The sequence below is a fragment of the Orycteropus afer genome, unplaced genomic scaffold (genome assembly GCF_000298275.1).
Source record: "Orycteropus afer afer isolate SDZICR_OR568_19922 unplaced genomic scaffold, OryAfe1.0 scaffold00043, whole genome shotgun sequence".
In the NCBI taxonomy this organism is placed as follows: domain Eukaryota; kingdom Metazoa; phylum Chordata; class Mammalia; order Tubulidentata; family Orycteropodidae; genus Orycteropus; species Orycteropus afer.
Genome location: NW_006921630.1, coordinates 15,722,775 through 15,736,847, shown reverse-complemented (window position 1 = coordinate 15,736,847; position 14,073 = coordinate 15,722,775). Strand labels below are relative to the sequence as shown.

The following is a 14,073-nucleotide window of genomic DNA, read 5'->3' as shown; positions in this document are numbered from 1 at the left end:
CTGTTGCCATTGAGTGGACTCCATCCAACTCATGACAACCTCATATATGGCACAGTAGAATTGTGCTCCTTAGGGATTTCAATGGCTGGTTTTTCCAAAGTAGATCACCAGGACTTTCTTCCAAGGTATCTCTGGGTGGACTCAAACTTCTAGTCTTTCTGTTAGCAGCTGAGCAAATTAATCATTTGCACCACCCAGGAACTTCCTGTCCACTACAGATCTAATGTACCTAGGTCTTTAACCCACCTACAGGCATCGAGTCAATTCTAACTGATACCAAAGCTATAGAGCAGAGTAGAACAGCCCTATAAAGTTTCCAAGGCTATAATCTTTAATGGAAGCAGTATGCTTCATCTTTCTCCCACAGAGTAGTTGGTGGGTTCGAACTGCTGACTTTCTGGTTTGCAGCCAAATGTTTTAACCACTACGCCTCCAGAGCTTCTTTAGGTTTTAGTACTAACAAAAAATAAAATGGTAGCTGTTATTACTAGAAATAAAAGTATGCTACTAAGCCAGTGTCAATAAGACATGTGAGAAGAGTGCTTGTTCAACAGTCCCTGCCAGCCATACTGCCCTCAGAACTGCCATCCTGGATCAAACTAACAGTCAGCCTCAGAAGTTATATCCAGAATGCTGAGGGCTTCTAGGGAAAATCATGCAGTTCGTGTTCAAGGATTACAAATTCATCTTCTGAACCACAACTCATCTTGGAAACAGCATCTGACTTCATCTGGCTCCAACTCTCCCAGGGCCTGAACTAGTATCTCAGATTTATGGCTGACCCACCATTAAAACCATATAACCATCATATAACATTCTCTTTTACATCACCATCATCTGTGGTCATTCCCACAGTGCAAACCATTCATCTTCTCTCTTACTCTCATCCTCTGTTTCCTCCATCCTGATCCATTCTTTCACCGTCCTATGCCTTTATAAACCATCATCCCACAGTAAGCCTTCTTCAACTTTTCACTTTAACTGAAACAAGGTTCTCCCTTGATGACATCACCTTCCCTGCCATCCTCCCCCGTGGAATCTCCTCATTCTCCACCACCTCATGTACATCAGAATCAGCAGGTAGGTTTTATCCACTTCTTCTGTGCCTTCCTGAGAAAACACCTGCCATTTTGAGGTACAGTACACTCTAAGCCTCTTCACCATTGTCAACTGCCACCAGGTGACTTCTAAATAATTCTTATAAATAAAAATTTGATGTCAGACTCACTGTCTTCCTTGCCATTTTAAACTCTGTTATTATCTGGATTACTTTAAACATCCATGTCCAACTGTACAACCTCAAGTGACTTGATATCTTTAATCTTAAAATTTTCATCCTGGTTTAATTTCCTCTTCTACCCAAGCTAGATCCTATGATCATTCATTTTGGCTATTCTTATCAATAATCTCAACTTCCTTGTCATATTGTCATTCACATGCAAAATCTCAACTCTTGTCAGTCCAGTACATCCAGATTTGATCCTATGATCAGTCACTTCAGTCTCTCTCTTCAATATCCTCTTCAACCATATCCTACTTCTTTAGTCACACCTGCTGAAAAAAATCCCCATCCTGGATCAAACCAACAGTCAGTGTCAGAAGTTACACCCAGGATGCTGAGGGCTTCTAGGAAAAGTCACACAGTTAGACAGTGTTCAAGCATGTCAAAGTCATTTTCTGAACCACAACTCATCTTAGAAAGCCTTCTACATGTCCATAGTCAGCTTCTTTCTCTAAAACTTCACCATTGGCCTAAAGTCCTTTTATCTCTATCCTCTTCTCATTTAATGGCTCTTCTTTCCACTGCTTAGAGAAAAGAGGGGCTGTCAGATGGGAAGTCACTCAATAGCCTACATCCCCACCTACCGCCTTGTCCATGTCCAGGTCCATCTATGACCTGCTTCTCCTGTACCACAGTGGGCCAGAGGTCACCTGCCTAAAACCAATCTATTTTGCATCCCATCCTATTCCATCTTGTTTCCTCAAAGTCCTGGTTCCACAAATTATCTATTTTCTCTTTGGCATTTCAATTACTTCTACTCTATTGACTTTCAGCAGTGATTAAACATTCTCTCCTCTCTACCATCTTGAAAACAAGTATTCTTTCTCAACATTAATAGCTAATGTTTCAAGGGACTGTGCTAAATTTGGGGCATCTATTATTTCAATTAATCCACACATCTACCTTATAAAGTAATAACATTATCATCCCCAGTTTAGTGAACATGAAACACAGAGAAATTAAAATCATAGCAAATAATGGGTAGAGCAAAGTTTCCAACCCAAGCATTAGATTCTAGAGCCGGACTATTAACCACTAAGTTATGTTTCATGAAGGAAATATACTGCATTTGCTAGTTCCATTTTTTTACTTGTCATTTCGGCTTTCTGGTCCCACAACTCCAATAAAACTACCCTCAGTATTGTTTACCCTTTACTTGTTGTACCTTTATGAATGGACAGAGTTCACCACTTCTCCTCACAAGCAACAATTTCTTAGATTCTCAAACACTGCTCATGTTTCTCTTATTTACTCCGACTCCTCTTTCCAGAATCCTTCATGAACTTCTCTTCTTCTAATTATCTTTTAAATACTCATGTTCTCCATAGTTCTATGCTGTCTCCTTTCTTTTCTCAGTTTACATACTCTCCTTGGATGATCTCATCTATTCCAATTGCTTCAGCTGTCATCTATATAAGTTTCACGTGGACAGAACAGCTATTTGGCACTATTCATACTAACACTGACAGTTGGAAATTCTGAGGAGTGATACCTGGAAACAGTCCACCCAAACAGATTTACACAAGGGAACACTTACTTTGATAAATTCACCGCAGGTCAAGGTCTAGGTTTCAGACTTACAATCTTAGAAACGTTAACTTGACAATGTCAGAATATTTTAAACAATAGAGACTAATCTGTAGAACTTGTTGTTGTTGTAGAACTAGGATGCCAAAATATGAGTTACCAATGAGGAATATAACTGTCTCATGAACCTGACGTATGTGTCAGTCTAACTAGATCATGTTCTCCCCATAAGGAAAGTACATGAGGTTAAATTATCAGAAGGCAGTTTTGTGAGCATATAACCAGAACAAGGACAGTTAATAGTATGGTCTAAATATGCAATGACATCATAACATACTTAAAAGGATAAACAGTCCATCACCCCATTTGGAATATTCCTAATGGGTGGACTGGTTAGTCAAGTACAGAATAAATAAATACCCTGAGCTCTAGAAAGAATTTGGTTGTGCACTGCTCAAATCTGCCTCTTGACTCTTTTTCAGCCATACTTTTGGTTGATACTTTATTTTGGACAATATATAAAGTACATAATATTAAAACTTACTGGCCTGTGAGTAATGCTATCACTTAAAGCAAACTTCACATATCTTTTTGCTTCCATTCTATGTTGATTTAATGTATTAATTAACAGAAGGCAATTATATTTTCCCCAAGTTCTTAGGGCCAAGACCAATCCTTTGAACTTTTCCAGTGGCTCGGAAATTGCTCTCCTCTTTATGCCCAAGTCACCTCAATATTTCTCCCCTGAATTGCTACAATGACCTCAGATTTTACCTTCCAATTCTCTAGACAACTTTGCTTTAAAACATTAGAAAAATGAGATCTCAAATATAAGCCCAATCACGGCACTCACCACTTATAATCCTTTAAGGTCCCCCATCATACTCAGGATGAAACCCAAATTCCTTAAAGCTTTGGTTACACTGATTTTGCTCATGTACTTTTTTTCAGGTTTTAACCCAAGTCACACTTCAAGAAAACCTTGGCAAATCATCACCCTCTTGAATTCGGGATCAGGTACACTGTTCTGTGCACACACAGCATACTGTGTTTCTTCCCACTAAAACACTTATCATGGTATATTATATTGTTATTATTCTTGTCTTTCTCCCTTAGAGGTTAGCTTCTTGTAACCTATGCCTCATTGTCTTTGAAACAAGAACACACCTAGCATAGTCTCTGACAAATAGTAAGAGTTAGTGAATGAATGAATTAATATAATAGCTTATCTTGGGATCTTTAACTTCTGTTGCTGATTTCTCAGTCTGAAACTAAAGCGGACAGTATAGCAAAGAATATATGCTTCTCAAACACTGCATGTGTTAGAATGGTACTAAAATTGAACTGGTTTGAATTGACCTTTGCTGGTAGGTATACTAATGGCCAAGTTATCCAAGTAGATATATTTTTCTATTTAATTTTCAGTCTTGTTGTAGAAATGCTGTACTATTTTATTTCATAACTGGCTTCCCTCTAGTACTTTTTCAATCTGTATAGACAAATGTGACTCATTCAATAAGTAAGAGTCATATAAGTCATTCTACAGAACTTATAAAAGATGCTTCATATACATTATTTTACTTAACATGAGAGCATCACTAAGGTGGGGAAAGGTGATATCATAACATAAGTTCATTTTTAAATGTTTCCACTTCTCCACAGAAGTGGAGAATACTCATGTGGATTTTCAGAAAATACAAAGCTGAGGTTGAGAATCCCTGTAGGAGATCCACAAGATCCAAAAGTGATGTGAATCCTTGTTTCTACAGTGCTCCTTAGAAATTAGCTTACTTTGTTGGGACATTCCTTCAGCAGTCTGGTTAAAGTTGGAAGGTGGGGAGACTGCCGTATAGCAAACAATTGAGAAATTCCAGACTGTATACAAATCCCTCACAAAATCACCAGCTATACAAACATTCAATGACCTCTCAAGACTCAGGCATTTATTGGGGTCACAATGATTCTTCCACTTCATGTTCAAAAGGTCAAATTAGAAAATTATTATGTTGTTAGTTTTATTATTCATATTATCGTTTTGGTTTAAAAAGTAAAGTCGCAGGTTAACTGTGGGCTCGGGACCATAGTCGCAGGTGACAGCAAGCTCAATTGGCATAACATGCTACACAAAACATTGTTCCACCGCCTACTTTGGTGAGTAGCGACTGGGATCTTAAAAGCTTGCAAGCTGCCATCTAGATGCAATGATGGGTCTCTCCTCGTCCAGAGCAAAGAAAAATGAAGAAAACCAAAGACTGATGGAAACAATTAGTCCTAGAGACTGGTACACCATCCAATCTGCAGCCTATACAACTATGAGACCAGAAGAACTAGATGGTGCCCAGCTAACAATGTCAACCACTTGGAAGGGGATCTATGTAGGAGATCCTGCATACAGAGGGAGAACAATGTGGAACAAAACTCAAAATCATTTGGAGAAAAAAAAAAAGGAGGAACCAGGTTTGCTGGTCTCATAAAGCCTGGGGGAATCACTGAGATTAGGGCCCCTAGCTGCCCTTCAGGTCTGGAATTGAACCCACACCTGTGACTTCCAGACAAACAAAAGACAGGCATAGGAGTTGAACATTTACCTGAGGTGGATACACTTCTTGGAGAAAACAATCATGGGAGAAAGAAAGGCTGCTTATGCACAGGGAGACAGCTCAGGGGGCAGGGGTGCATGGAGGGATGGACACAGGGAAGAGGTAACTATCGGGAGGAAGTGGGAGAGGAGCTGTTGCATTGTGGGAAATTGTAGTCAATGTCATGAGACAAAGTGTGTGTGAACTGCTGTGTGGAAAGTGAATTTGCTCTGTAAATTTTTACCCAAATGACAATTTAAAAAAAAAAAAAAAAGTAAAGTCACAGGTTAAAAAGGCAAGATTAAAATTCCCAGAGAAATTATCTGTTCTTGTCTCTAGCATTCCTTTAGTCACTCATTTATTCATTATTTCATTCATTTCTGAACTACTTCTGGAGTCATACCGTGTGTCAAATCTGTAAAAGGAATGCAGCAGTCTCTGCCTAAGGAGATTAATGTTTAGTCGGGGAGAAAGAAGTAAGCAGAGTTCTAAAGGCTAGGACAGGTCACCTAGAATAGTCATTGTCTGTTTAACAAAGGAGCCATAAACAAAGACAAATTCTGATTTACAACTTACAAAAAAAAAGAAAGTTTCATTTTATGCTAGTCTTAAAGGATTCTCTTAAATGAGAGACATTCTTATATTTAAAATATTCAATTTACTAAATTTTGGTTTTTGTACTTTGGGAGAATATTTTTATTGTGCAAAGCGAAACATTGCTATTAAAAAAAAAAAAAGCCAGTGATACAGGATCCACCCTCTCAGGTTTAAACATTTTATCATCCTGAGAAACAGAAGTTATTTCTGTCCAACTAAATTCTCTCACTCTTTAGTTTAAATGCTTTTCCTCCAGTTAGATTTCTGTAGCACCTAAAAGATCAATCTTTTCCATCTTTTCTCCTGTAGGATAAACTATAGGCAAAGGGAAATTAATAGTTTCTTAGCTCTTTTTCTATACATCTTGAAATGGAACACATTTCAAAGTGAAGTTCAGTTCATACAAATTTGTGTCAGTTTTTAGGGCCTGAATATACAATATTTTCCTTATAAAAACCTTTCTGCTCATTATGATTTTAGGTTAATTTTCTATTGCTCAGAGAAACATCCTAAGAGATTCTTTTAATAAAGGAAGTACTGAACCATACAGAGAAAATCCTTGAGGGTTCATAGATATTATTACAAGGAAGCTCTTAAACACAGAGGCATTTAATGCTGGTATTTCTTCAAATAAATTAAGTTCTATTTTGGATCTCTTTGAAGTTCATTTACATTTAATTATATTATGATAATTAAAATCATGCACTTTAGTTAATAACCAAACACACTACTTTTATACAAAAGTATAAAAGAGGTCTGGTGAGGTTAAATGATTCTCTTAAATGATATGTAGCTTGTAATAAAGTAAGAAAAAGAACACAGGTCTTCTGTTCCGGACTGGCTATTCTTTCTACAATATTACATTTGCATTTGATAAAACACTGGCTGAAACACTTCTCAGAAGTAGATTCTATGGAAACCCTATGAACAAACCAATCGTTCCAGTACTTGGATACAGCAATATAATTACAACGATTTCCAATTCTTCTTCTCCCATTTTCTTTTGAATTCACTGAAAACAGGCTTTTGCTCCCATAACTTCACTGAAACTGCTCTTGCTTAGTCACTGGTGACTTCCACATTGCTAACTAGAAAAGGCAATTCTCAATCCTTCCCTTAGTGGACTGATGAGTCCTTCTTCCTGAAACACTTTCTTCTTGTGACTTCTAGAACAATATACTCTCCTCCTACCTCCTTGACTTCAATTTCTCAGGCTGATTTGCTGGCTCATCTTCATCTCTCTGACTTCTAAACCTTGGAGTGTTCTGGGGCTAGGTTCTTAGACCTTTTCTACCCTCAGTTTATAATCAGTCTCTAAGTGGTTTCATCTAGTGTCATGGACCTAAATATCATCTACATACATGCCTTTGGATCCCAAAGTGACATCTCTGACCCAGAATTCTCCCCTGGAATTTGAATCTCATATATCCAAATGCCTTCTTAATATCTCCACTTGGATGTCAAAAGCTATCTCAAACTTAAACAGCAAATATAAAAGGCTTTCCCCTCCCAAAACCTACCTCTCCCTCCCTTTTCATCTTAGTAACAGTTATTCCATACTTTAATTTGCACAAGTCAGAATCTATCTTGTCATCTGGGTTTTTTGTTTTTGTTTGCTTTTCCTCATACTTCATATCCATTATCAAATCCTTTTCAATCTTTACAGTACATACTGACTCCAGTTGTTTCTCAAAATTCCAGACCTACGAACTTGATTCACGATATATCACGAATCTCTGCCTGAATTATTGCAATAGTCTCCTAACCATTCTCCATGTTTATGCCCTTGTCCCACTTTACACTATTCTCAAGCCACAGTCAGAATGATTATGTGAATGCATAAATCAGATCATATTGCTGCCCTCCTCCAAACCCTAATGTGGCTCCCATCTCACACAGGTAAAAGCTAAAGTTACAGTGGCCTACAAGCCTTTTCATGTCTGGTCTTGTCACCTCTCTGACTTCACCTCCTAACTTCTCTCCCTAATCACTCACTATGCTTCAGCCACACTGATCGCTTCACGGTTCCTTGAACATGTCAGGATGCTCTGGCCATGAGGGCTTTTCATTCATTGTTCCTCTGACTGCAACAGTCTTTCCCTAAATATCCTTAGTGTTCCTTCCCTACTTCCTTCAAGTCTTTGTTCAAATGTGACCTTTACAATGGGGGGTTTCCTTGACCATTATAATTAACATGTCAACACTCTCAATCCACCCCTAACTCCCTTTGCTGCTTTTTGCTTTTTATTTTTTCCATAGCAATTACCACCATCAGAATACTATGTATGTTTTCATTATTTTTTTTATTGCCTATATTTCTCTGATAGAATACAAGATCCATGAAGGCAAGGGCTTTTACCATTTTTATACCCTTTTGTATTCTCGCTACCTAACATGATACCTGAAGCATCATATGTGAGAAAGTAAGTGAATGAATAAAAACTGGCATAAGATATCCTAGGGAAAAATCAGGAACATAATTGTGAAAGAAGATAATATCTCTTTATATAAAGCAACTCGTTAAACACACTGTCCATTCTCTTTCCTTCTGTCTCTCATATCTGCTTACAGAGAAAGGAGAAAATGAGAGACTGAGTGAGGAAGGGAGCTGTAGTCAAAGGAACTCTATCAGCCCTCCTTCAGCTGTGTTCTGAGGAAGACACCTTTTGAGTGCTTTAAAAGCACAGCTAAAGTTAATATATTAAATGCAGTTATATAAGTAGAAAACCCATCTTAAGCACAGTTAGCATCAAAAGGTTGGATGGACTTTCCATGACCCTTGATCTTCTCCAGCACCTTCTCCTGCTGCCGGTATACTATTGGTCCTACAACACTGCATTCCTACATGCACATACTTTGAATGATTTCTTCACCTGTTTGCCACTTGTTAGATGTTCTTCCTCCTCTATATCTATGTTTCATGTGTGCTTTAATTTCTACCCTAATCCCCACCTCCAAATATGCATATATCCTAATGCAGAAATCCAAAGAAATTATTTGCAAAGGCCTAAAGGTTTTTGTCAAAAGCCTTAGATCATATCCCAAATCTTTTCTACTATCTCATCTAGCTAACTGTGATAACAGGTATCAAAGGGCTTTGAAAAGCTGTAGGTATTCAAGGTTATTATTATTATTATATTAAATCCCATACACTATTTTAAAATCTCACTTGTATAATCCAGTCATAGGGACATGTGTTAGGGACCGTGAAATAAACTACCTTTAAAGTATACAGAAATACCAAATTACATACAAACATAGTCATAAAATGTTTGCAGTGAGATTGATTTTATAAATGTTCAAATCCAATCCTCTCATTTTATATTTAAGGAAACTGATACACAGGAAGGAAAAGTCTCACAGTGAAAAAGCCAATATCTACTCAAGATCCTCTCTATCATTACAAGCTGATGATCAATCAGAGCTACAAGAGAATTAGAAACTCTTAGTTATTGTATACACAAATGCACAGAGAAAGAATGTCATAGATTCACACAAAAATAATAGAGTCTATTACATTGAATTAGATGACCAAGTTAAAGGTGAATAATGTTTTACTTTCTATTTTCCATCTTTATCTTGATAACATAAACCTTTGGCCACTTCTCACTACTTCAAGTCACAATGGAAATAGAATTAATATTTTCGCTGAATTACACATACAATTAATTTTATGGAACCAATTTAAGTAAATCATTTTCTCATATAATTTAACTCAAAAAAGCTCTAATGTATTGTTGTTGTTGTTATGTGCCGTCAAGTCAGACCCTACTCATAGCGACCCCTCCCTGGGTTTCCAAGGCAGTATCACTACGGAAGTAGATTGCCCAACCTTCCTTCCGAGGAGTGGCTGGTAGGTTTGAACCAACTGCCTTCTGGATTCTAATGTATTGTTGTTGTTGTTATGTGCCGTCGAGTCGGCCCCGACTCATAGCGACCCCTCCTTGGGTTTCCGAGGCAGTATCACTACGGAAGTAGGATTGCCCAACCTTCCTTCCGAGGAGTGGCTGGTGGGTTTGAACCACCAGCCGTCTGGTTAGCAGGCAAGTGTCTTAGCCACTATGCTACCAGAGCTCCCTCTAATGTATTAGTCACCTACTATTAACATGCCACACTTCCCCCACTTTGAATCATGATTGCTATACTAAATGAAAGTCAACTCCAGCAATGTGCAAAACTCTCCCATTTGGCAACAATTTGAAGACAGCATACCATAACACCATTTACTCAAGTGATTTTTCATATCACTTCAAAATATCATGATGGTCCAGTTTCCATTTATGACTTGAGACAATTTCTGTGTTCTATCTGCAGCAACATAATTTCACAAGAGTTTGTTGTTGTTGAGAAAAGCAATTCACAGTGCTAATAAGAGAAAACCATTTTACCTCATTTTTAAGGCAATTTCAGATACATCCATATAGAAGAAACATATTTAGGTCATTCCAAAATAATAGGAACCCTGAACTGCATCACTATTGGCATCTTGCCATTTAATGAATTAAGACATCATAACACATAGGGTGTTTTAGTGAGACAGTAAACACAGTAAATGGTCATTCCGTTCTTTATTAAACTATAAAAACCATTCCATGTTTAATTAGTATAGGACTTATTTATAGATAGATAGTCTCAAAAAAGCAGGATAGGTTATTTCCAACTTTTGAAGAATATGAAAATGCAAGAAACTTCTATTTCCCTCTAAATTTCTCCCAGTGACATTTTGTGAAGCAGTTGAACCCTGCCACATTTAACACCTAGCAATAATTTGAACTCATGTATGTTTGCCAAATGACAAGGAAAGAATCTGAGATTCTCAATATCAGGTGTTCATGAAAAGGTTATGTCAAGGTCTTCTAAAGAAGAGAGAAATTTTCAAAGCAGGAAAAAAGTGGGAGAACAGTGGGGGAGGAATTTTTAGAAACCACTGTTTTATTTCTTCAACTGGGCAGCAGCAGCAGCATGTACTAATGAAACTCAGGTGGATGTTAGACACAAGCCCCAGGGCTCCCCCAGCCATGCTGCCTTCTGTGATGACAATGAGGGCTCCTGTGAGCCTCACAGAAAGGTACCACTTTAAAGAGAAACTGAAAAAAGTAAACAGGATCAGATTACAGTGGAGCAGCTGAAACCCATGGCTGTGGGGCAGAAATAAAGTTCTTTTGCTTCAACTATTTTTAAAGTATAGAGAAATACCAAATTACATGCACTTCTACTGGATAAGACATGGACATTATGTTTATAGCCATGCATGAACCTAACTAATGATGACATGTTGCAAAGATGAACAGATGCAGTTAAGAAATGAATGGCTTCTCTCTTTCTTCCATCTCTTCAGTTTTACGTGTAGCTATTACTTACATGCTTGTGTCTCACACAACAGGTTTTTACCCCCTCTTCTGTGATAATTATCCCAACAATGTGCACTCAGCCTGGATGTTAACTTTCAGAGCACTACTGCTGAAATACTCATGTCCAAGTCTGCTTATTTTAGTTAAGCATTTTTTAACTCTAAGTTGAAAAAGTAAATTAACTCTGATTGTGATGTTGCCTTTTACAACTCTTGGTTCTGGTTTTCTGCTTTTACTAAGTCTACATTTCCAGCGTTTGGGAGCCACTGTACAAGCTCCCTAAACAAGTCATTTAGAGTAAAACCCAAATGCCAGCACAATTCTTTGTTACAAATGTATTCAGTTACACTTTTTTTTTTAATGATTTTGAAACTTCCTGACAATTTCATAGCATTAGAAATCATGTAATCATGAGCAATAACAAATACAAAGAATAAGTATTTTTCTTACCTGGATCATGGAAAGGCACCAAAGCAAAGTTGAAAAGAGGTCTCTTAGGTCTTTTCAAAGACGTCTCCAAAATTTTAGAAGCCCCTTCGATAACCTGAACTAAATCATCATACATAGAACCAGTCACATCAAACACGAAAGCCAAAGTGGAGGCTCCCTCGGGAATTTCCTCAGCCCTGTTCTCTGACTGGGGACTTGCATCTTGAGCTAAAGAGGAATAAAGAAGAGCAAACAGGAACACTGTATGGACAATTTCCCAGGAAATCATTTCTCCCCCTGAGCGCTTAAGCACTGTGCTTAGCCTGCCTCAAAAACAAGCAGAGGGTTTCCTCTCAGAGTAAATCATTAGACTCTTGAAATCTCTTTTAACTAACAACAACAAAAAAAAATCGGAATAGAGTATTAGATGTGTACAAGCACCAAACTCCAATCGCTCCTGGGGCTGAGCAGGGCAGAGATGCAACAGCTTTTGTCTAGACGCAGCTTCCTCCGGTGGCTCTGGACTGCTATCTGCCGGCGAGCGCTGGGTAGCGTGTCTGCGGGTGCCAGCAGAGCGCCTCGTCCAAGCCCCGGGGGCCGCTGTGAGCCCTGCGGCGCCGCGATGGGAGTCCGATTGCTCTCCCCGCCTCTCCCACTATCTCTGCCACTGCTGCCGCGCTCTCGGCTGAGCCAACGACTGAGGCTCCCAACTTTCCACTGTTGCAGCTCAGGAGCAAGGAGGAGGAAGCCTAACTCGCCCTCGCCTCCTGATTGGCCAGTTGTATGCCCTCCCCCCCCTTTTTTTTTTTTTGCTCTGGAACTCCCCCCACTTGAGGGTAACTCCTCTCTTCACAGATTTTAGGGTCAGCTCAGTACCCGCGAAGCGCTGACATTGTCAGCTCCACTCCAACCCGCACTGTTTGTAACCTACAAAACCCCAGTGTAAACAATGGCTTTCAAGAATGTGTGGCGAAGACCCAAACTGAGGGACACCACACTAACTAGCACAAAGGGAATTTTATTTTTCTAATGTGTACAACGCTGCTTCAGACACCTCTTTAATAATTCCACCACAACCACCCCAACCCCAGAAGCCAAGACGCCGCAGCGCAGCCTTGGTCCCTCAGCCCGCAACTCAGCCCAGCCAGGAGGGGGAGCTGGAAATTTCTTTCAGCTGGGCTGCAGCCGCACTATCATTCTTTGATCTCCTCAGGGATTGTGGAGTTGTGGGGAAGGAAGGGAGGAGAGCGGGATGTGCTAGGAGCCACAGGAAAAGGAAAGGGCTGTTTGAGGGAAATGAGAGAGACAGCAGAAAATGGGGAGTTATTGGTTGTAATTAGGAAAAATAATAGAGGAAAAAGAAGTTGGATGCGAACACAGGGTGGAAGCTCAGTAGAAAAGATAAGGATGAGAGAAAGAGCAAGACAGATGAAAATGGGAAAAGGATGAGAATTTGTATTGATATTCATATTAGTAAATTAGTGAATTCATGTTAAAGGGAAAACTGATGTTTTAAAGTTTTTAATTATCCAGATTCCTGCTTGTTGAGAAGTTTAAATCTTCCCTGTAGCGTGTTAGGCAGAATAATATCCCTCATTTCACATTTCCAGCCATGAAACAGCCATGTGTCAAGTCTCAGCCAAAGATCCATAAAAAGATGTCCCCTCTATGGCATTTTCTTGCCAATAAGTAAGGAAACCCCACCCTGGAAAACATTACAAAGTTTTTCCACATGGTAATTACTACATACATATTAATAATAGAGATAAGAAGGTAGGGAACTCTGGTGGCATAGTGCCTAAGGCATTTGACTGTTCAGACCCACCAGCCACTACTCAGAAGAAAGGTTGGGCAATCTGCTTCCATAGAGATACTGCCTCGGAAACACAAAGTGGGTTGCTATGAGTTGGATCTGACTTGGCAGCAGTGAGTTTGGTTTTTTGGTTTTTGGTTGCAAAGAAAGTCAAGCATGAGTTAAGGATTGTTTGCTTCATTTTCATAAAAATGTATTTCCTTCCTGGAAAAGAAGTTGTCTGTGTCCTGGTATTTACAGAGGAGCAAACAACCATCTTGATCCATGTTCAAAGTATATGTTAGACCACCCATTTGACACAGATGTAGCCTGAAGAGCTGGTTCCCATATAGTTGACAACTGTCTTCTCTTTCAGTTGCAGTGGCCAAGGGGCCTCAGTTTATGGTACCTATAGGTCATCTCGGGAGCTCTGGTAGCATAGTGGCTAAGACACTTGCCTGCTAACCAGACGGCTGGCGGTTCAAACCCACCAGCCACTCCTCGGAAGAAAGGTTG

General features: G+C 39.1%; 1 protein-coding gene across 1 annotated transcript in view; it reads right to left on the bottom strand.

Moving 5' to 3' along the window:
- HMCN1 (hemicentin 1) overlaps window positions 1-12,054 on the bottom strand; it is a 691,072-nt gene extending 679,018 nt beyond the window's left edge. The window contains exon 1 of the mRNA XM_007937695.2: window positions 11,787-12,054. Coding sequence (XP_007935886.1) covers window positions 11,787-12,054 — 268 coding nt within the window. The remainder of the gene's footprint in view (window positions 1-11,786) is intronic.
- Between the last annotated feature and the right edge of the window lie 2,019 nt (window positions 12,055-14,073).